Below are 23157 nucleotides of genomic sequence, written 5' to 3'. Positions count from 1 at the left end.
TCTCATGGCAAAGTGCTTCTTCATACGATATGATTGTGTGTTTTTAATTGTGAGTGTACGTTGAACAGTTTTTGAGTGTTTGTGTTTGTTTGTAAAATTTGTCATTTCTTTTATTGTTGCTTGTTACACAGATGTTATGATGTGTTGTTGCTCTATGTTTACTGAAGAATGACAAATATATCATGAAAAAGATGAAAACCATAAAAAGTTTTAAGTCAAGGACAAGATTTTTTTAGGAATAGTAGAATCACTGTGGTAGACACTCCTGCAGTTAGAAATCTTTTATACAGTATTACAGAATAACGCGAATACTGTGTATACTACTGTATTCTCAATTTACATATTGTGTCTTGCATATGAGTCATGGTTGCACAACAGTTTCAGAATGAATTCAAGGGAATTGTGTTGTCTGTATAAAAAAGAGAAATGCAAGATTAGTGTAAAGCCAGTAAGTCATATATCTGGATTAGGTTTGTATGTTGAGGTTCGTACACATCCTTACTTCCTCTTGAAATTCATCTTTACTGTGTATCACGAATTAGAAAATTAAACTGAAGTCAGTAGGGTTTCCAAGTAGGGTTGGGTAAGAATAGGCATAACACACTTGTCCTCATATCACGTTTGATCTGGTAGTATCATTCACTTGAAGAACAACCTTAGTACATGAATATTTTGTATTTGTGTGTCTGTGATGTCAATGAAATATTTGTTTTAACCCAGTGTTGTATTAACAGTTATGTGTGGTGTGGTATGTAATTTTTCCCCAAAAGAATGACACTTACGGTACTCACACAGTGTAATAGAATACAAAATCAAGCACTTAAAACAAGCAGAAAATTACATACATGTGTAGGACTTCTATACTTGATTAAAGTAAAATCAATACAGTAATGAGTTGGATGAAGGTGGGGAACCAGAATTATCTTTCTTGTAGCTTAGAGTGTTGCTCTTAATGATCAGTTAATGGCCTTTAACAAAATCATCTGAGATATAAGAAAACACAGTTTAGTTGAGGAACAGACCACAAGAATATAGAACAAGTAAAACTCTTGCAGCAGCAGTAGTATTATTGAAGGAAGGGGTTTTAATAAGTTTGGTCATAAAGTGGACCCCCCGGATTCGCGGGGGATGTGTACCACAACCCCTGTGAATAGATAAAATCTGCAAATACTTAAATCCCTTCTAAAAGCACTTAGAACTGCCTATTTTGATAGTTCAAACACAAAACACTCTAAAAAAATACTTATACCTGAGTATTTTAATAGTTTCATCACAAAAAGTGCATTTAGTCATGAAAATAATATGAAAGTCCAGTAATTAGTGAATATTTCTCAGTGCAAATACAGTGAACAGGCAAATTTTCTATGAATAATGTGTATACATGTTCCATAAAGAAATCCATGAACCAGGGAGTCTGCAAATTGCAAGACTGCGAATACAGAGAGTTACTGTATATACAGTACTCAGTTTTTAAAACTGAGCATGAAACAGTGTGAGGAATTTTGGATTTCATGTCAGTATTAGGGATTTTCTTGAGAAAGCACATGTGTTTTTGTATTATTGATCAGTGTTTTGTATATTTTTGGAAGAGGCTGTTTCACTAATTGTGAGATGGCCTTATTATTTTTCATGGTTTTTCCCACAGTATGGATACAAAAACTTTCTGTTTTGCAATATGAATGTGAAGTTATATATTAATTTACCATGTTTTTTTTTTTTTGTATTTATCATTCAAAATGGATGTCTGAAATGAGTAACAGAACTTTGGAAGAAATAAAGTTAGACAGGAGTTTTACTGTAATTGTCTTTTTTAATACAAATAACTCATTTTTTTATCACAATACATAATTCATTTATGTTTTTTGTTGGCTATTTGACACACTGGTTATGCTTTGTTTTTGCACTTAAATACTTGTATTGTTTTTAATTAGATATATATAGAATCATACCAGTTGAGATCCACATTGTGTTGTGAGTTGAGAGTGCTGGTAGAATTGATCTTCTTTAGGTTTTGCTTTTCTCCAGTTTTGTTTTGTGTATTAATTTTGTATTCACTTTCTCAGTAATGCTTCTAGCCTTTTTACATTCATTACCAAAATAATGATATTAATAAAGCTTGAATAGAAGTGTTTGATTTTATTTGAAAGTAGAAATATAATAGTGTAACGTTTTTTCGGGTGCAAGTTTGTTGGTTTTTAGAATGCCTGATCATTTCTGTTACTTGGTGCTTGTGACGGATGAAAGTAATGCTTGTCTTAATATGGCACTCACAATGCTGACGGACGTTGAATGTCTGTCCACTCTAGATGAAGCTGAACTGGCCGACACCGCAGAGGCAGGATGCTTGAGCACGCGTGCCCGCCTCCAGGGTGAGTTGATCCCTTCAGCTTGGAGTTATGTTCCTTGAATTTTTATTTTTAAGTACAGTATTCTTTCCTCTTGAGTTGTTATATCTTATGAATTTGTTTGTAGTTTTTTGTAGTTTTATGAGCATTTGGGCTTTAATTCTTGTTTGGTATCCGTTTTTAAAGTACATGATGCCTTTTGGTTTTTTCTGGTGCAATTTTTTATTTCCAATTATGATTTTTGAAGTTTTTTGTTTTTTTTGCATACTTTGTCAAATAACCGACATATTATCAACATTTTTTCTGTTTCTCATAGAAAAATTTAAGACTTTGATGGTTGAAAAGTATTTTAAATAAATTTTATTGGTCCCTAAACAGTATAGTGTATGTAAACAGTGATAAGAAAGTAAAAAAAACTGTAGTTTTGTGAGGGGGGTAAAATTTCCCAGAATTAGGCTTATCCTGCTACTATAAGAAAATGTCTGTGGAAAAGTTTAGAGAATATATTCTCTTTAATGGGGCCTAAGATGAGGAGAGTTGGTTGCAATTGTTGGTCTGAAGATACAACACATTGCAGCTCAGTTTGTATTTGTTGTTGCTCAGTATTGCAGCATTGTATTAATGCAGGACAAAATTCAGAAGTATTTGATGGTTTAAATTGTTTACTTTCATTTATTCCTACATATTTTCTCGTGATTAATAAAAGGTCTTCTGTCATTATTTATAGACATATATATTAATATGAATAGAGTAACACATATAGTATTTTTCTCATAACTTGTAACAGTATGTTTACACCTTGATGTTGATATAAACATTAACTCAAGGGTCTTAAGTAGGTGTTTCATAACTGATAATTATATAAGAGGTCTCCATTTTCTCATGAATTGTCCTCTTCCTGCTTGTTCCTCCATATTGGCACCTTTTATCTGTTATTAATTTTCCGCTTATTCAAGTTTTCTGTTTTCCCGTTTCTTAGCATGAATATCTGTATACTGTATACAGTAGATATGTGTTTTATTTACAGCAGTTATTCATGGAAGAGTGGTTTATTTCAATTCAGAATATTGTTTCTCTGGCTTGTTTAAGTATTTCTCGCTTTATTTTTATTGGATATATTGGCTTTCATGCGAATTTTCACTTAATTAATCTTAGGATTATGATGTGCATATTCATTGTATATATTGTGGTTTCTATGCTGTTTTATCTGATTTAGTACTCACTATTATTAATGTTTTTATAAAGTATTTAACCAGACCACAAACCTTATTGAGGTGTATTCATGCTATAAATAGAATGTGCATTGGTTTTTTGTGTGGAGGATATGTGCATTTGTATATCACAGTTACTACGCAATATTTCTTCTGTGGCAGGTTAAAAAGGGTAGTTTTTCCATAAAAATCTATAACTTTTTAATTTATCTGGCTAATAGATTTTAAAAGATACAATTTGTTATACTTTTTTTTTTATCACAACCCCATTAATGTATGCCCACATTTGTGATCTTAAATCTCCCCAGACTCGACAATCTTTTGTCAAACAGATAGAAGAAGAATGGTATTTTTATTTGTCTGGTTAAACAAATCATTTATAACTAGCTAACTGTTTGTTTGTTGAGGCTTACATACAATACACATTTTTTTTAGTTATTGGTGTCAGTTTCTCAATGTTCCATGCTTAATGTTTACTAGTTTGCAAGTGGTTAACTAGTTAGTTCTCAGAGGCAGGTCTTCAGTCAAGCAGAGACCACAAGATTCCTTGCCTTACACTAGCAGCAAGATTTATGAGCTCCAGCTCCCCACTGTAACCAAGGACAAGGACATCCTCGCCGGTGTAGTAGAACTTCAGAGGCTATGACTATCCAGTGGCTGCTGCTAACACTTTGTCTTCCAAAATTTAGACTTTGCAAGTTGTATTGTATTCAGGATTGCCCAGTGCAGGCTGGTGACTTGTCTTCTTTTAACCCCTTGGAAACGGCACACATCAATTGATGCACAGTAAATGCATTGGCAATCCTAGGACTTGCATCATATTACAATTACTGGTTCACGCTCTGATATTTGAACAAATTTTGCAGGAAAATGTTCAGAATTCATGAATAGGCCATAAATGACAATATGGGAACTTATGGCAACACTCAGTTCTTCACTGTAAGGGTGGGTAGAGCTCTCGGCTAGCACACTGTTGGCCCAGCGTTCGACCCTCGGACTGGCCAATGAAGAATTAGAGGACTTTATTTCTGGTGATAGAAATTAATTTCTCGCCATAATGTGGTTCGGATTCCACAATAAGCTGTAGGTCCCATTGCTAGGTAACCAGTTGGTTCTGTAGCCTCGTAAAATAAATCTAATCCTTCGGGCCAGCCCTAGGAGAGCTGTTAATCAGCTCAGTGGTCCGGTTAAACTAAGATATACTTAACTTATGGCAGCACTCAGACATCAGCTCAGCAACATGGGGAATAATAGTCACCCATAAGATTTCTTGAGGGAAGGTGTTACATATCCCAGTCCCAGTACCTCTTGTGTAATGTTTGTCCATAAATATACTTAGGGAATGCTGCTATTTTTAGTTATCTTTAATGATATAATATTAGTTGTGATTGTAATTTTGCAAAATCAGGTACAAAAAATATTAGAAAGAACATTTTTAATTTGATACAATAAGCTGGTATTTTTAACTGTCTCAGGAATGAGGCCCCATGCAGCGTTGGAAATATTCACTATCAACTTCTTGTGGTAGGTACTGAAAATTTTTGATAACTATGTTTCCGTCTCATGAGCATTTGCATATTTCATCAGCTGAAATTTTTCTTAAAAATTGACAAACCTTAAGGGTTGCCCAGTCAAAAGGTTTTGTTAATATATATTTAGGCTGGCCTGTGTTGGTTAATAGAGGATGTTGTCAGAAGGACTTCATTTTCATACACTCCATTACCAGTAATGATGTTGCCATGCAAAACTGATACTATGAAGCAGTTCGTGTGTGAATCACTGGCAAGAGTGATTCCTAGGGATCATCAGGTACCTTTTAACAGAGGAGGTCAACTCTTCAGCTGTGGCAACCAGGGCCAGGAGGATGATACACTCACTGGGCAGGTCAGTTAGAGCCAGTTATGTAAATGGCATGGTGAAAGGACCAGTAATCAAGCTGACTCCAAGGGATATAGGTCCACCCTCTTGTAGGCTTTTGAACGTCGTTTACCACATGTAGGCTCTTCAGTGGAGTCGAGGGGGCTTATCAAGCTCTTTAGGGAGAAGGTTCCTTGAGGGCTGCCTAAACTTGCTTGATTTTGATTTCTCCCTGGTCCTGGAGAGCCTTACCAAGCCTCCAAATGAATGGCTTCCAGAGGCTTGTGCCATGAAATCACCATTCTTCATTCTGGTAGACCAAAGACTAAAGTCTGGGAGCACTTTAGACCTTGAATGTGGGCAAATACTGTTTGTGACTGATGAGTTTGTATGGGAAAAACTATTTTTATGGTATTAGCACCTTGTTATTTTTAGAATAAGCCTTGAGTGATAATGTTGTAATAGTTGTGTTGTTTTGCTGGTCTGTGCTTGATAATAATTTTGATATGAATACTTAGCTATCAGTTCTCTTCTTTCTCTCTCTCTCTCTCTCTCTCTCTCTGGTGCTCTTTGGGAAGGCATGGATGGATGGTCTTTGCCACATTCATGCATTTCAAAAGTTTCCATTAATTTTTGTGGATAGTTTACAGCTGTTGATCCTTGTAGGGGCTAAACTTTTTTTTTCAGTCAGCAACCTTTTATGTTTTGGTATCTTCCTGCATAGCCATCCTACTTCTTTAACTGTGTCTTACTCCTTGCTCTAGTTTTGTTGTTATTCAAGAGCAACCCCCTTCTAGCAAGCCTATGAGAATCTTAAGAATGCAACTGGTCTCGTTAAACTTCATTGTAATAAAAAAAAATAATAGTAATCTATTGCTTTTTATTAAACAGAGGAACTGTCAGAAAATAAGGCAAGGACTGCAGTAAGTATGGCTTTGACTGAACACCTTCAAGATCAGATAGCAACACTAGAGAATCGCTTGCAAGAATACCAGATTATGTCTGAAACCCCCAAGATTTATGAAGACCTTGACGATGACAACACACCAACGTTAGTGAGAAGAAAAAAGGTGAGAATCAGCATATGTTTGTGAGAATTATATCGAATGCCTTATGGGTATGAATGATTGACTGAATTTGAGTCCCTTGAGGGAAGGATATTTTGCATAACTTTATTTTTTCCTTTTACATTCAAGGTATGTATTGGATATATTTTTAATTAAGTGCAATTACATGTAGTTTATCAGTTGAATTATATTGCAGGATGTAAAGAAAAATAAAGACAAACTAAATGAAGATGATGATGATGATGCAAAAGACAAAACTTCGAATGAATTATTGGACGAATCCATTGAAGCCGACACGACTCTTACTATCATTCCAACTAAGGGATCTTGCAAGGTCAGTGCAAGTAGAACGACATGACACTGATATTCATCATATCAAAGGGCTCGTGCATTATTTGGTTAGGAGAAGTCAGAATGATATATATGAATGCATTTTTGTTGTTAACTACAATGTAATGTTTATGACAATGGGCTTGACTACTTTCAAGTGGCACCTTTGAGATATATCATGATTTATGATGCATTGAGGTTGAATAACTACATTGTTAAATGTCACAGTATGGTACTTTTGGTAAAAATGATTCTGAAATTAAGGAACACCAGGTAAAAGTATTTATCTATAATTGTCTACAAAATACTGTAAAGTTTACATCTAATCTAGGGATGTTTGGATAGCAAGGTGCACCTATTCACCTGGCTGTAACTGTGAATGAACTAATTTGCCCCATCCATTTTTGACCAGCAAGGTCTAATGTAGTATATGGTTATGGAGGAGATGATCTGATTGTGGGGCTCCTCACTTTGCCTGCTTGACAGTTAAACAGTTCGAACAATAAGCGAAAAGTTATGCTTTACTTTCCACACCATCAAGACTTGGTACTTCTTTATTTTCAGTGGTTGAGTAATGAAAATGTGTCGTTGGAGGCAATGATTTTAAAGGTATTTTAATCTGGTTACACCTTGGAACCTGGAATTCCTTGACAGTATTAAGCTTGGTCTTGTGTACTTCTGAGACATGTTTTGGACCATGGATCTTATTTTGAAAGTGGCTCATTTTGTTTGGATAGTATGTTTGGTAATGTAAATAAAAGAAGCCTAATTTATGACTTTTGGATGCCCCTTTCTTAAATTGCGAGTTTTATTGGATGAAATAACCATGAAGAACCATATTATTAACTGATATGTATCCACTTTTGTATAAGTAGAGGGACCATCAGTTTGTAATTTTTGTGATGGAGTTCATAGAGTAAGATTCTAGAAATGGATAAAATTTGTGAGACTTAGTAGAGTTTCGGGGATCCGAAGTACTTTTAATCATTCAGTTTAGCTCATTTTTTTTAAATACTTGTTTCTTTACACCATGATTGATTTTTTTCATTTGAAGGATTCTGATGGAAGGTTTCACAGGTCAGTGCACTCTCAGTAAAGTTATGTCAACCATGCTGTATGTAATGATCATGTTTAAGCAGAGCTATGTGGTTATAGTCTTTATTTATTCCAGGACTCCAATGTAAATGGTAGTTTGGAAGATAAAGAAGACAAAGATCTTGAACAGGAGTCAACTTTACGGGCAGACATCCTTAGACTTCAAGGTAAGAGAATTATTAATAGGCATTTGTTCAAATATGTTGATGCATTAACAGTACTGTACTCATATGATCTGGATGGGGGGGTTTGATATGCAATTATTGGGGATCAAAAGAGCCCTTCCATCCATTAAGAGTTAATATTGTCCGGTAGATCGCTTCAAAGTTGTAGAATAAAAGGGAATGAACAGCTTCTCCTGTACTGGGAGGTGTGGCACCTCAGCAGAATGTGGATACTGAAGTGTTGTTATTCAGAGCAGATCATGGAGCAGGAGGATGGTGTGAAATCGCCTAGTTGACAAGCTTAGTTTTTGTAAAGTTTAGAAATAAGAAATTAATTTGTCCAGATAGTTGAAGTACCACTAATAGCAATTGGTTAAGGAATAACAGTGAAAAATTATTATTTTACATTTTTGTAGTGAATGGAATAGGAAAGTACCTGAATAACTTGAATGACTTGAAATATCATGGAAAATTGTTTGAAGTGTTACAGTTAAGTGCTTGGTATACTAATAACTTAAGATATGACCCCAAATGTGGGGCTTCCCTGGTAGGCCTAAAGATGACCAGCACTCGGTTAGCTTCTCAGCATACATGCCTGAAACATTACAAAGGGGATCTGCCTCCCTTTTTGGGGGGGGGGACGACCCTAAAGAACAGAGGCAGTTAAATCAAGCATAAGATCTCCCAAACCCCTCCTCGATTCATCTAAAGACGAAGCAATAGATGAATGAGTAGGAGTAAAATCTTCCTGAGAAGAAGATGCAACAAGAGGCAAATCTGGTAAAGGAGAGAAGGAACAAGAAGGAATGGCAGCATTGGCCGCCATTGGAGGCAAGAAGCCTTCCCATGATGGAACATCCGACTTCCTCTTGATTACTTCTTTTTACCAAAATGCTTCCATTGCTCTGGAGACCAATCACAATACTCAGAACAGGTTACTTCCATTGCAGTCGTTAGATCTGCATCTGCTACAAGTTGTATGAGGATCAGTATCAAAAGAGGCTAAATAACGAAAGCAAGGATTTTTACCTACCCCAGGGCATCTTCTCTGAGGCAAAGCTTTCCTAGATGAATCAAGCGTTCGCATCTCTAATGCAAAACACACAGATAAACATAAATATAACATAGAATCATAAAAAAAAAAAAAAAAAAACAGAATGCCAAGGTGTAGATAGGGCAGGAAATACATAATATACCAGCTTCTATGCGAGATAGGGCAGCGCACGTCTTGCCAGGAAGACAGTTAAACGATGACTGGTACTTCATGTCATGCAAGAGGGGGAAGAGAGGTCAGACCCCACCTACTCTTTCCCCATTGACTGTCACCCTACTGCCACCAAACCTTGTTCTATTTTTAACCGGATCCAGCTAGCTCTTAGAGATTTACCCCTACATAAAGACTTTAGGTTTGTAGTTATGAAAAATACAAATTGATTAAAAATTTGTCATTTTTTCACCATAAAATTTTGTATTCTGTGATTGGACCCACATTTTGCTAAATTTGGAAGTTTTTTGCCTTTGGCTATTTTTTCTTATTAAAGTTTCATGGTAGATAAGATACACTTTCAAGGTTTTAAGATATTTTGCATTTCTCATAGATATACAAATGTACTGTAGTTCTTATTACAGTGTAATTGTAATCAGAGCCTTTTCCTTAAGTGTATTTGTAATTTTTTTATTTATTTATTTTTTAATAATTAGGGTAGATCTCTCTCTGCTTTGTCTGCAACTTAAAGGTGCCATTTTAACACTTCTTAGTAGGAGACTATCTGTTGGAACTTATGTTAGGTTAAGTTTGTTTGGGATTGTTTAAAGTGTGGACCTTCACATAAGAAAGTGTCTCAGATATCAAAGTTTTCTTCATTCTGTTTCTAATATTGTTAGTATAAAGTGATAGGTCACTGAATAGAAGAAAAAAAGACTTGAGGTAGATATGAAGTACAGTTTTTATTACTGTCGTTATTTTGTCTTACAGTTATTTTCCCATTGTAAATACCTATTTTTACTTTATTAATGCAAGCGGTTAAGAACTCAAGCCAAAATGTGTTCATTTTGCAGAACTCTTGGAGACAAGTAGGAAAGCACAGGAATCGGCTGATAAAGAAGTGGCACGTATCAGAGAGGAGTTGGCTCAGGCATCAACTGCAGCTATCACAGCTTCCCATGAATCCTCAAATTTACGTCAGCAGCTAGCGGTATGTGCAGCATACAGTTTTCAAGTGTAGTCTTCTGAGTTTAAATAAATTTTAGCGTTACCTTGAATAAATTGCAAACAATTTGAAGTAATGTGATACCAGTGAATTGACTTGAATTAAACCGTAAATAAATGGTATACTATGTCATTATAAACAGCATATGTATAGTAAAATGCATTATCTGAATACCTCAGGACATATGGATGGTTCGATAATGGATAAAGCCTAGTAGCCTATTGAGAAAACTAAAATGCTTTATACCATGCTTTTTTCCATATATTTTTTTCCTTACGCTGTTTGTATTTTATTGTCAGCCTAAATCTTTCCAGTTATTTGATGAAGTGGTAAAGTTTACCCAACATGAAATTTCATAACTGGGCCAACCTAGGATATGATAGGCCAAGTTAACTTAAGTACATTCAACGAAACTGACAGTTTATGCTTTTCAGTGTAATGAACCCATTAAGATATTGTATACAGTACAGGGCAATTGAGGGGAAGGACAGTATATAAGATGTAGGGGCATACAGTAAAAGATGCATCACTATTTCAGCAAGGCATATCCAGGAGAAAAGTTGGTAGTACAATGGTTTACAATCTCTTACCTAAAATTCTATAAAACAAGGTTTTTTTTTTTGTGGAGGGTAGAGCATGTGCTGTCAGGTTTGGCCTACCAGCAACTGACTAACTCACCCCTAGTCACTTGGGTGTGACATGGCAAGACTTGTTGGGTAGGCTGCAAAAATGTTTGTGTCTGAACGGTTAGCCTCGGCTAGGCTGTTACACCAACAGTATCTATTTAGAGAGGTCAGATAGTACAGCTGTAATGACACTGTAAATAAAACTGTTTGCTTAATGTAATCCATTTATTTATGTATTGTAAAATATGTCCTGTGATTATGCACCATTTGTATTTTGGTAAAGAACTGAGTTTGTTCAATTTCATGACCTCAGATTTTGTTGCCCAGTGCTAATTACTGTTTTATTGTAAGGATTTGCATGTTTAATAGATTTTTGCATTTTATTTTCATTACACTTTTTTCCATTTTTCTTAGGCAAGTGAAGCATTGATGAGTGAGAAAGTCAAGATGGTTGGGTCTCTGCAGAGTCAAGTTAGTCGATTGGAAAGTTCTTCCCAGGAGGTTCACACACATCTTTCAGCACTCACTTCCAAACTAAAAGAGGAACAGCTCAAAGCTCAGAGGGCTGAGGAGGATGCTCTGCTATTACAAAGTGAGATTTATTTTCATTTTTGATTACAGAAATGTATCTTTTTTTTTTTTTTTATTGCGTGTGAGAAAGATGCAAATACATGTTTTTCTCATTCCAATTTTCCCGTTAACAGTTGACATACTTCATATTGTGGATGACTATATTCTAGTAATCCCCATGAATAATAATACCTAACTTACCCATTAATTAGTGTGAATCGCAATTTAGGAGGGAAGACAATGGCGAGGAGTCCCTTGAAGAGAAAGTAGGGTCCATATTTGTGGAATTTGTTTGTACTTGTAGTTTGAATTAATTTATTTTGCTGAGGTAGTAATTTCTTTTGTCTCTTCAATTTTCAGAAAAACTTCATGAAGCTGAGGAATTGGCTAAGCTTAGTGTTCAAGAGGCAGAATTGCTCAAGAGTCGGATAGCTAGCCTAGAAGAGAGACTACAGTTTGGGGAAGGTTCACAGAGTACTCCTCTCATTCTTCCACCTGCCCCTCCTCGATACCCTGTCCCCGGCAGTGAAGTCTCAAGAGAAGAGACACTGACTGACAATGAAAACCTCCAGTTAGCCCAGGAGGATACTTCCAGTTCTTCCGAAGCTATTGTAAATTCAAGCACAGTACCTACTAATTCTCAAGGTAGCTCTCCAGATGGTGCAGAATCTCTTCCTCTGAAAGAGGCAGAGTTAGGAGCTCTGAAGAGTCTACTCACAAAATTGAAAGATGAACTTGCTAAAACAAGGGTGGAATACAATGCTCTTAAGGAGAGAGAGCAGACCTTAGAAAAATTGTTGGACTTGGAGAGGAAAAAGATCATTTCAGGACAGGAATCATTAGATGGAGTCATACCTTCCATTTTGAGTGTAAGTTGTAGTCTAGCAAAAATATTAAACCTTTCTGTTTAGTTGCTTAGAATAGTATATCGTTTGATTTTCATGTACAAAATTCAAGTTAGGATATTGTGCAGTGGTTGTATAGTTTTTCAAACCTCTTTGTAAATATACATATTCAGAAATTATTTTTTGAATTAACTGCTGAAGAAATAGAATAAGGGAAAGAAAAATAAAAATTTCAGTAAATGGTCATTTGTCACTGCTGAGACCAGAAAGAGTGCCAGATTGAGAAAATGTATTGAGGTAATTTCATCAAAACAAATAGTAGAACATGTCTTAAGTGACTGTCTAAATTTCAGCCATCAACAAATGTCAGGTTTTGGAAACAAATCAGTTAAGGAAATTTTGTCCGAATCATCTTCACTTTTGTTACGTCCATTATTAAATTTATAAGATTAACTTTATCCAGTAAAATGAAGGAGTTGGATGTTAACCCTTAAACGCCGACTGGACGTATCGTGACGCCGACTAAAATTGTCTGTTGGCCGCAGTGGACGCACACACGTCGACTACAAATAATTTCAACCTTGGTCAACTTTGACTCGACCGAAATGGTCGAAAACGCAATTGTAAGCTAAAACTCTTTACATTCTAGTAATATTCAATCATTTACCTTCATTTTGCAACAAATTGGAAGTCTCTAGCACAATATTTCGATTTATGGTGAATTTTTGAAAAACTTTTTTCTTTCCGTCAACTCTGCTCTAACATCTCAGAAATTCTTTTTCACTTTGTGGTAATGTTTGCACCAGTTTATATTAGTCGTTACATAAAGTTTTATATATGGAAATGTGCGCAGTGTCATGTAGAATACAATAGAAAATAACTCATGGTTGTAGCTTTTATCAGTTTTGAAATATTTCCATATAAATCACGATAAGTGCCAAAATTTCAATCTTCGGTCAACTTTAACTTGGCCGAAATGGTCGAAAAACGCAATTGTAAGCTAAAACTCTTACATTCTAGTAATATTCAAACATGTACCTTCATTTTGCAACAAACTAGAAGTCTCTAGCACAATATTTCGATTTATGGTGAATTTTTGAAAAAAAAAAATTTTTTTTCCTTACGTGCGCGCGGTAACTCGGCTGAACATCTCGGAAATTCTTTCGTCACTTTGTCGTAATGTTTGCACCGTTTTATATTAGTCGTTACATAAAGTTTTATATATGAAAATGTGCGCAATTTCATGTAGAATACAACAGAAAATAACTCATAGTTGTATATTTTATCAGTTTTGAAATATTTTCATATAAATCATGATGTGCCAAAATTTCAACCTTCGGTCAACTTTAACTCTACCAAAATGATAGAAAAACGCAATTATAAGCTAAAACTCTTACATTTTAGTAATATTCAGTCATGTACCTTCATTTTGCAACAAATTTGAAGTCTCTAGCACAATATTTCGATTTATGGTGAATTTTTGAAAAAACTTTTTCCTTACGTCCGTGCGGTAACTCTGCAGAACATCTCAGAAATTCTTTCGTCACTTTGTCGTAATGTTTGCACCGTTTTATTTTAGTCGTTACATAAAGTTTTATATATTGAAATGTGCGCAATTTCATGTAGAATACAACAAAAAATAACTCAAGGTTGTAGCTTTTATCAGTTTTGAAATATTTTCATATAAATCACGATAAATAGAAAAAATTCTACTTTCAGTCAACTTTAACTAAACCGAAATGGTCGAAAACTGCAATTGTAAGCTAAAATTTTTACAGTCTAGTAATATTCAATCAATTACCTTTATTTTGCAACAAACGGGAAGTCTCTAGCACAATATTTCGATTTATGGTGAATTTTTTGAAAAAACTTTTTTATCCATAGCGTACATTAACTCATGCATCATTTTGTGATAATATTTTCTGTGATGCTTGGATCGTTTTACAATTTGTTATATACCAAAATCATTGCAATTTAGTGTACAATACAAAGAAAAAATAACCGTTAGCTTTAACCGCTTTGCTCACAGCGCATTTGTATACAATTATATATGACATTTTTTTTGCGCTGTCATATATTTCAATATTTATATATGATAATTATATTTTTTTTCATTTCTGATGGTTGCATACTAAACTTCGGCAATGACAAAAATGAGCCAAAAATGAATTTTAATCTTAAAAACTAAGCGTGCTGTGATTTTTTGAAAAACTTTTTTCCGCTTCGGGCGCTAATCCTCGAACGCCAGCATACGACAGACACTTTTGTAAATAGAGGCTCGGCGTTAGAGGGTTAATGTCATTGGTATGTAAATATAACTGTCAAGTAGAAACCTTTCTTTTTCAGTAAAATTAAGAGTTTTAACTGGCTTTGTTTGATCAAGTTAAAATATGTTTGTAATTAATTTTCTACATATTACTTTTTATGTGAGGAACATAAAGTAAAACTTCAATTTTATCAATATATTGCTCTGTATATTTATTTTCTTTTTTTTTTTTTTTAATTGTGCCATTCTTTGATACATAATTCATCCCACATTAGTTTACCAGTGCTGATGCAGATAATATGCCTATCTCATGTCATGTAATTTCAATTATTATTAAGATTCCTCTCATGAGGTAGTTTTTTGCTAATTAAATTTTTTTTCAGGATGGCATTGTGTCAGATAAATTAGATGATCTTCAAAAAGAACTGATCTCCCTGAGAGAAGAACGTGATGATTTAAAGAAAAAACTGCATGTTGTAGATGAAGAATACCAGCTTCTTGGAGTCCAAAACAAGATGGTAAGTGTTGCAGCATTTATATCAATTGTGGTAAATCTCTTTTTCACAGTTATCCTAGGTAGCCTAGCAGTGTTCAGAAGCTTCCATCGAGATTTAGTATATTTTATTTTTACACGTTTTTCATGTTAAAAAATTACATTTTAAACTTTAGAGTACCATTCTTTTTAATTTCAGCTGTTTAAAATATGCATTACTTAGCACTCTCTTAGCTCTTATGTGTTGTCCAATAGGGAAACTTATTGTTCACTATCTCGCATTTAGTTTTAAATATTTTACCTTTTAAATATAGAACTTTTGCATGTGTTTAAAGATTAGCTTTGCTCATAAGCTTTCATTCTTTGGATTTCTGCCATTATTTTTTTTTTTTAAATAATTTCCCTCTTGCCTGTAAAGAGAAATGAGATTGAGGGAATACTTTCATTTCTTTTATGTTTTCCCATTTGCCTCAGCCGAGTCGTATTGTCATTAGATGTTGCAATAACCCAAGCAGTAGGTTCTTTGGATTTATTTTCTACAAGAATGACTTATACAGTATATCCTTAGTAAGAGGTCATCCACACAGTCCAAGTTTTAAATTACAGAAATGCTATTTAATCTTAAGATGCAGTTTAGAGGATTACCTGGTTGTCTTGTATTTTTTGGATAACTTTTGCTTTGGTTTATTATCTTATTAGAAAAAATTTTGCTGATAAAATTAATATTTTATTCATGTTTATCAAGAACTAGCATATAAAGGGAGCTCCCACTTACATAAGTTAGGTGTATAGTTCCCTTTCTCATTCAGTATAAAAACCAATTGTTTTTACATAAGCCTTTGATTTTAGTAACTCAGGTCATCCAAAGTTCGGAGATGAGAAACAAATAGGGTACCTCGCAAGCAAAGATTACCTACAGGAAAGTACTGGCCTTTGAAGGTTGCATAGTAAATTTTATCCCACAAATATTATTATTGAGGGAGTTTAATCAAACACTTGAGTCCAAATACCTAGCTCATAGGCTGGTGCTCAAAAGGGTTGATGTTATAACTAGCTAAACTACAACCCTGGTTGAAAAAGCAAAATGATACAAGCACAATGACTCCAGTATGGAAAACAGCCTCATTATGATAGAGGAAATGGATATAAGAAACTGAATTTACTCGTGTAAACCTACTCAACAAACAAGCAGTAGCCTGCTCTGGAGGATACATCAAACCAAGGAGAAATGATTTTGTGGCTAGTGCCATCAAAGCAAATCTGGCCTCTGCTACTTTCATTACATTCTTGCAGGATTATATATTGAGTTTATAATAAACATTATGCAATAGTTTGAGTTTCACATAAAGACTTGAAGGGCTGGCTTAGAAGTATTTGTCCATAAATAACATGAAAATTTGAAGACATGTTTAAGAATTGGATAGTTACTTGAAAAGAGCCCTAAGACAACTGATGAATATTAAAAGGCAGAGAACGAAGCAACTGGAGCCTAAAGGGAAAACTGCTGAAACCTTTAGTACTGTTTACAGTACTATAGGAGCTGCTCATAGCATGCCATCTCAAGCATGTTAAGATGCACCATGGGAGAAGTTGGCATTACTGTATTACCCTTTACTATTAGCAGCCTTTTCATGGGAAATCCCAGGGGGAGTTCTTTTTTCATCTCGATAAATTCTGGGTGGTCTACCCCTCGAGTTGGTGAAGTGAAAGGCTAATGTAAAATCAGTTATTTGTAACTGAAGTATGGAATATTCTGAAGTTTTATTTTTTTAGCTTATTTTCAGAATTAAAATTTGTATAGGCTGTGATCACCAACGTGGCTCACTATGAATTATCCTTATGAGCATTTAGTTTTGAAAAGTTTCTGAAATGGTAGTACTGAAATATTTTCCCTGGGCTCAGCAGAATGTCAGCAATGTCTATTTTTTATTTGGAAGACTTGAATTAGACAAGTAAAGTTTCATTGATAATAAAAACATACAAAGCTTTTGTTTTCAAGAATCCTGAGTGTTGATCAGTTCTGTTTAAAGAAATACAAAATATTTATTATTATAAGAACTAGGAAATTGGTAAGATCTAAACTATGTTAATGCTTCATTGTATTCAGATAAATTTACAGAATTTCTTCTTTGGTTATGCAAACATCAATGACAGACGATCAGATGGGTCGATGAAAGACGTTTAACACCCACTATCCTTGACTGTCTTCCTTTCCTTACATTTCTTGTGTCAAAAATATCAAACTCAAACTGAGATTTGGAGGCACAATTATAGGTTAGCTTTTGGAGACGTTTCACCTAGCTTGGTTAAGTTTTAATTTTCTTTGATGTGCTCTGGCATGCTGCTTCTATATTTACAGTATTATCCTTTTAAGTAATATGTTTACATGCTGTGGAATGGCTGGTCTGTTTAGCTTAAGTGAAGGTGATTGTAATCGCTCAGTAAGTGACTGTTTGGAGAGGTAACATTTTCAGTTTGCTGAAATTTTAAGTTATGGATATTTATTTTTAATTACATATTAATGGAATTACTTAGTGGATATATATACTGTATTTGAGTTTTATAATTTAATTAATTTTATCCTAAAATTATTTTTGATTACCATGTATATATAGCATCCTTTTGCAGTTTTTGTACCTTTGTACCAAACATTTTTTAGATGTTGAAAAGTTTTTGTAGCAATTATAAACCTTATTTGTATCATCTTTTTCCGTTTTAAGTTTTTTATAAGAGTATTTCGTGTTGAAAGTTTTATGGTACAGTTTTTGAGTGATTACAGTTGCTTATAAAAGAATCCTAGTTCAACATACTCTCCTTTGAATATTCCAGTTAACTACCTGTTCCTTTGCAAGATTCACATTATAGTTACATTAAAACAAAGCCTTTATACTGAGATTAAGGAAGCTTTGAAGGTACAATGAAGCTAGCGCCTGACCAAAGAGACTTGGAAAAATGCCCATGCATTTACTATCATGTGATGTTGAAGCACCAGGGCAATGTAATTAAAAGTTACATGACTACAAACATGTTGATCATAAGTCTTGTGGAGTACTAGAACAAGTTTTTATCTCAGAAAGTAAAGGAAAGTTGTTATTTTATAACTTATATATGTTTCAATCCATCAAAGCACACAAGTGTGCATAAGTGTACACATCAGTAGTTAGTTTTTATTTACCGCTAATAACCGAATGATGGATATTTAGCTACCATTAACTTGGAGATCCTGATCTGGTTGTGGTTGCCAGTGTCTAGAAATCTTAATGGGCAGGACCATTTTATGATAGTCTCCTTTGCCTCTTAGTTGTTGTCTCGCACCAGCATTATTGTTAGTCAGTATATTATACAGTATTATCATTTTGGGGAGCTCTTAATGGTGATAGTTAAAAGAAGAAAATCTCCCAAAAGCATTTTTTCTGTTTATGAAGTCGTCAAGTTATAATAATAATAATAATAATAATAATTAAGAAGTGCCCATAGTAGCACGAGTCTTGAAATGGAGAAACAAATACACAGTTGTGTGTATGTATATATACAGATTTATCTGTAAATACGTGTACATATACATAACTGAATTTGTTTCTCCAATAATAATAATAATAATTATAATTACATTCAACTGAAGGATGAAAATTGGAGCAATTTAAAGTTTAGTAAGTTGAACAGCCAGGTAGAAAGAGACCAAAGGAAGTGAATGAAGAGTAAAGGGCAGACTTCAGTACTTCTGGGTGGCTGAAAAGACTCTGCAAAGAGTCTATATTGATGCTCTCCACCGACCCACCTGTCCACCCACAGGGACCTTAACATGTAAACCGTTAAAGTAAAAAAGTAAAAATCTTAAATGTATAAAGATGGAAGAAATACATGCAAAGGAAAATTATAGGAGCAAAATCCAAGGTCAGAGGAAGAAAAGAGAAAGAAATTAGTAAATGAATTAAATATGAAATGGTACAAATAAAGCAAGGGGTTTAAAATTACAGTACAGTACTAGTGAAAAGGATGAAACTGTCAAAAGCTGTTATGAATACATGCAGACGTAGGCTTGAAAATATGTTGAAAGAGGTTCCTCAGTATGGAGTGTAATTAGGAGAAATTAGCCATATTTGTAATTGTATTCACTAATTTTTAGGATACATTGACCGTGAAGGTTTAGTCACTACCGTGACATTTGCAGGCTTCGGATATGTAGTTATTTAAAACTTAGAATAGTAAGTTGTTATTTTTTAAATTCATATTTACAAAAAGATATATGTGTTTCACAAAATTACAAAAATTTGAGGTACTTGAAGCAAATGGTTCAGGTAGTTTTATGTAGGATGACAAAGTGGGAGTGTGTGAAGTATCTTTCAAACCTGAACTTAAATAATTCTGCTCTCTCTCTCTCTTTCTCTCTCTCAGTATTTTATCTTTCCTTACACAATGATATACCCATTCTAATTTTTCTCATGCAACCCCTCCCCTTAGTACATTAAAATCTTACCCTTCCAAATGTGTTCTTTTGCATCCCCCCTTCTCTCGTCCGTTTAGTCAAAGGTCTTTCACCGAAACTGAAGGTTGCACATGCTGGGGCAAAGTGGATCACTCTCTGATATTTTGTTTTTTTATTGATTCTTCCCCAGATGATCCCAACTTGGGTCATGGTAATCATGGTGATGGCTCTGGCTCTCGGATCTGAATTTCTCCCAAGCCTTATCTAGAGAAAAATGCTGTTTTATTTTACTTCACATTTTTTTTTTTTTATTTTTGCCTCCTGTTTTTATTTGTCTTTTGTAATTTTTTTTATATTTGCTTTTGTCTAATCACACTTGGCTTGTTGTTCCTAAAAAAAAAGAAAATATGTTATGGAATGAGCTGAGGCATGTTAATATTTTTTGAGTTATTCTGTTAGATACATGATTAAAGTGCCAATATATTATAGAAATGTATATAATGTCTTTGTATAGTAAGCTTAGAGTGTACAGATTCCTAGATGTTGATTTCAAGTAATTCTATAATAGTATAGGATTCTGCAGGTTATTGTACACACTTCCTTTTATGTATTGTATACTTGTCAGTGTAAATTATCTGTATATATAGTTGATATGTTCTGTAAGAAACGCAAGCCTCTTTAGAGTATATATAAAGTGAAATCCAAGAGCAACTGAGAAGTTTTAACTGAGCCTGGCGATATATAGCCATATTAAGCTGATTTGATGAGCCGCCGAAGCGGCTGCGGCATTAGCTCAACCACAAGCCAAATATCAGGTAATTGTTTTTGCTGGTTTTGTGTATGTTGCCAAAAGCTGACTTTTTTTTGTTTGAAGATGTGGCTATTTGGAAAAGTTATTAATGCACAATTTGTTTCTCAGTCTAGACAGAGCTGGTTAGGGGATTCTCTGACATGCTCAGTAAGTGGGAATGCACTGTAGATTCAGCTTTAGATAATGGACATTTCATTTTTTTAAAAAAGGTACCTTGGTTTATTTGTCATTGTTCAGAATGGCCTCTTTGTCATCTGTTTTGGAGTATTCTCCATTTATTTTATAGCAATATGAGAAGTAGGAAGTTGCTACAAACACTCCGTACATGTGAAATTAACCTTTTTACAGTTTTTCTTTTTACTTCATATGAGTACCAGTTTCTAATGTCAGTAGGTTCTTACGAATGTAGAAATAATTGGAAATTTATAAAGTTAATATGACTTTGTGGTTTTCGTAACTTTTTTTCTTAAGTTTGTGAAGTAATCCAGGTACATTCTTGCCTTTTGGGGGAACTGAGATTATAGGGGGAAATACTGCTAAAGTGGATGGACTGTTTGCAGTGTACAATACGAAAATTAATAATACAGTACCTGTTTAAACTATGTTTTGTGTTTGTATGTTTTATTGCAAATCATTAAAGCATTGTGATGGTGTTGACATTTGTCACAATTTTTTTTTTTTTGTCTAAATTGAGGTACTCCTTTTTTATATTCGTTTCTTCTTCTGATGGTATAATATTAGGGTGCTTTGATGTTACAGTACTGTACACTATTGTGAAACTCGGAGGATGATAGGGAATGGTATATAAGGGGATGAGTGTACTATTTTATGTACATTAATTTAGCTATTGTATGTAAGCTTCAAGAAGTAATTTCAGATAATCAGTGTGTGACCTATTTTGCAATGTTCATTTTCAAATTATGTTCTATAGATGAGAGACCTGGACAATGACAGTTTCATGTAGTATACTCCACACATTGACCTTGTCTTTTTCGTTGTGGTTGATCCTATAGTGCATTCAAACAACTGTTGTAATGTAAATTTAATATTCTGGTCACAGTAGTTATGTTTGTATAACATGTTTCAGGTAAGTGAACTTTTTCATATTAACACCATAATTAAGGTTTGATGGTATTAGCCTAATATCTTGCTTAACATTTTAAAAAGGAGAAATACTTACTGTTATAATTATTTAATATTGTGAGAATTTTAAGATATACTATTCCTAAAAACCAGCTTTGAATTTTCATTTTTATCTGAAGTGTATTATATAAGGACAGTTTTTCATGCTTAATTTAAGTTTTAAAGAACTCCAGTTGTGATTAAGTAAATGATAAGACATCAGCATCCTTAAATCACTTGACATCTCATTGTTGTAAATTATCTCCATACTTAAATATATCAGAGAAATTCAACACCTCTTTAAAAATTCAGAACCCATGGAAGTTTGCTGACATACAAACAGTCCTGTTCCTTATTTGTCTACTGTTTACATCAGCTTCATTAAATCTGGGAAGTGGTACCTTTAAAATATTTATGATTCTTAAGAAAATAGCATTGGTTAGAGAGAGTAGCAGTGATTTTCAGGAGTCAGGTATTAAGTTAAACCTAGGTAGTGTAGTAACTGATTTTCAATACAGTCTGTACAGTTAGGCTTTTAACATTATTATTTAAAAATCATCGTGCTTATATAATAGTTAACAGTTTTCAAGAATGTATATTAATAAAGTAGTAGGGTATTTGTTATGCCCATTGTCCTGTTTAGAGCTATGGTCATCACTCGTCTGATATTTTCTAGTTGTCAGAATATAAATAATACACTTAGGTTACTGATCATTGTGCTTCCTTCAACAACAGTAATTTTTAAACTCCTGTCCTATAAACATATTTAGAAAATATTTATACCCATATTTATTGCAAGTGAAAAGTTAAAAATTTTGATAATTGTGTCCAAGATTTTTCTTTTATGGTTCATTGGGGAAGAAACTATTAACGCATGAGTTTTTAATTTGTGTGAGATTTTCAGTTTTATGTTTCTTTATACTGTATTTTTTCCTATTCTTTAGCACTTTACTTGATGTCCCCATGATTATTTTTAAAGTGTTTGAAATGGGAACTGTCTTCCTTTTGCTTGTTGTTAAACAATTTTGTTAATCAATATATGCCTTTACTCCATGTGAACTGGATCTAGTTTCCCTGACTTGAAGGGTTGAAAGAAGAAAATGTACCACCATGCAAGCCCAGGTTATATTCCACTGGTTGTGAGCCAGTGCCTCCAATTACTCTATGTGGTGCTCCTTTGAAGCTAGAAGTGTGCTTTTTTTTTTTTTATAAAGTTCTCATGCTGTGTCATTCATTCCATTTTCATGTGCTCTTTCACATCCTGCAATATTATGAAATAATTAACATGAATTTTTTTACCTTCTTAAGTGTGTTCTAAGTATTTATGGAGTTCCTTTTCATGCTTTTTTGTGTTTGTTAGCAATCTCATGTTGGCAATGAGTTACTGTGAATATTTGCTATGTCTCTTTCACATTTCATAAGTTCTTTTCCTTGTCAATCAGTTTTTACTTTTTTACATAGATTGTATCTTTTTGCTGGTTTTTCATCTTTTTGCTGGTTTTTCATGACGAGTGTCATCATGTTTGCTCATAGATAGTCCATTTCCGAGATTTTCATTACTGAAAATACCAGTGGTGTTTGTGACCCTTTATAAAGGATATAGCAGTAGCTTCCCTTGTACATAAATTTATGTTTGTTTTGTACTGTAATATGATTACGGCATTTCATCACCGAATCAGGCAACGTGAGACAGTGCAGAGTTTTCTCTTCAGTGGAGTT

The 23157-nt window shown here is 34.0% G+C and overlaps 1 protein-coding gene across 13 annotated transcripts in view; it reads left to right on the top strand.

Moving 5' to 3' along the window:
* The window catches only part of Slmap (Sarcolemma associated protein), a 93111-nt gene that overhangs the window by 60550 nt on the left and 9404 nt on the right, over positions 1–23157 (top strand). For 4 of the 13 annotated variants that reach the window (XR_010849902.1, XR_010849904.1, XR_010849907.1 and 1 more), the window contains 9 exons: positions 2307–2369; positions 6305–6483; positions 6677–6814; positions 7982–8072; positions 10128–10264; positions 11320–11497; positions 11836–12344; positions 14970–15104; positions 19696–20320. Coding sequence is in view for 7 of the 13 variants with exons in the window: in XM_067085814.1 (XP_066941915.1) it covers positions 2307–2369; positions 6305–6483; positions 6677–6814; positions 7982–8072; positions 10128–10264; positions 11320–11497; positions 11836–12344; positions 14970–15104 (1430 nt within the window). In the remaining 6 variants the exon portion in view is untranslated. The remainder of the gene's footprint in view (positions 1–2306; positions 2370–6304; positions 6484–6676; positions 6815–7981; positions 8073–10127; positions 10265–11319; positions 11498–11835; positions 12345–14969; positions 15105–19695; positions 20321–23157) is intronic. The other 9 variants (XM_067085814.1, XM_067085812.1, XM_067085815.1 and 6 more) reach the window with 3 other exon arrangements.

This window comes from Macrobrachium rosenbergii, chromosome 42 (assembly GCF_040412425.1).
Source record: "Macrobrachium rosenbergii isolate ZJJX-2024 chromosome 42, ASM4041242v1, whole genome shotgun sequence".
Taxonomy (NCBI): Eukaryota; Metazoa; Arthropoda; class Malacostraca; order Decapoda; family Palaemonidae; genus Macrobrachium; species Macrobrachium rosenbergii.
Note: the sequence above shows the minus strand (reverse complement) of the source record. Positions and strands in the feature narration are given on the sequence as shown.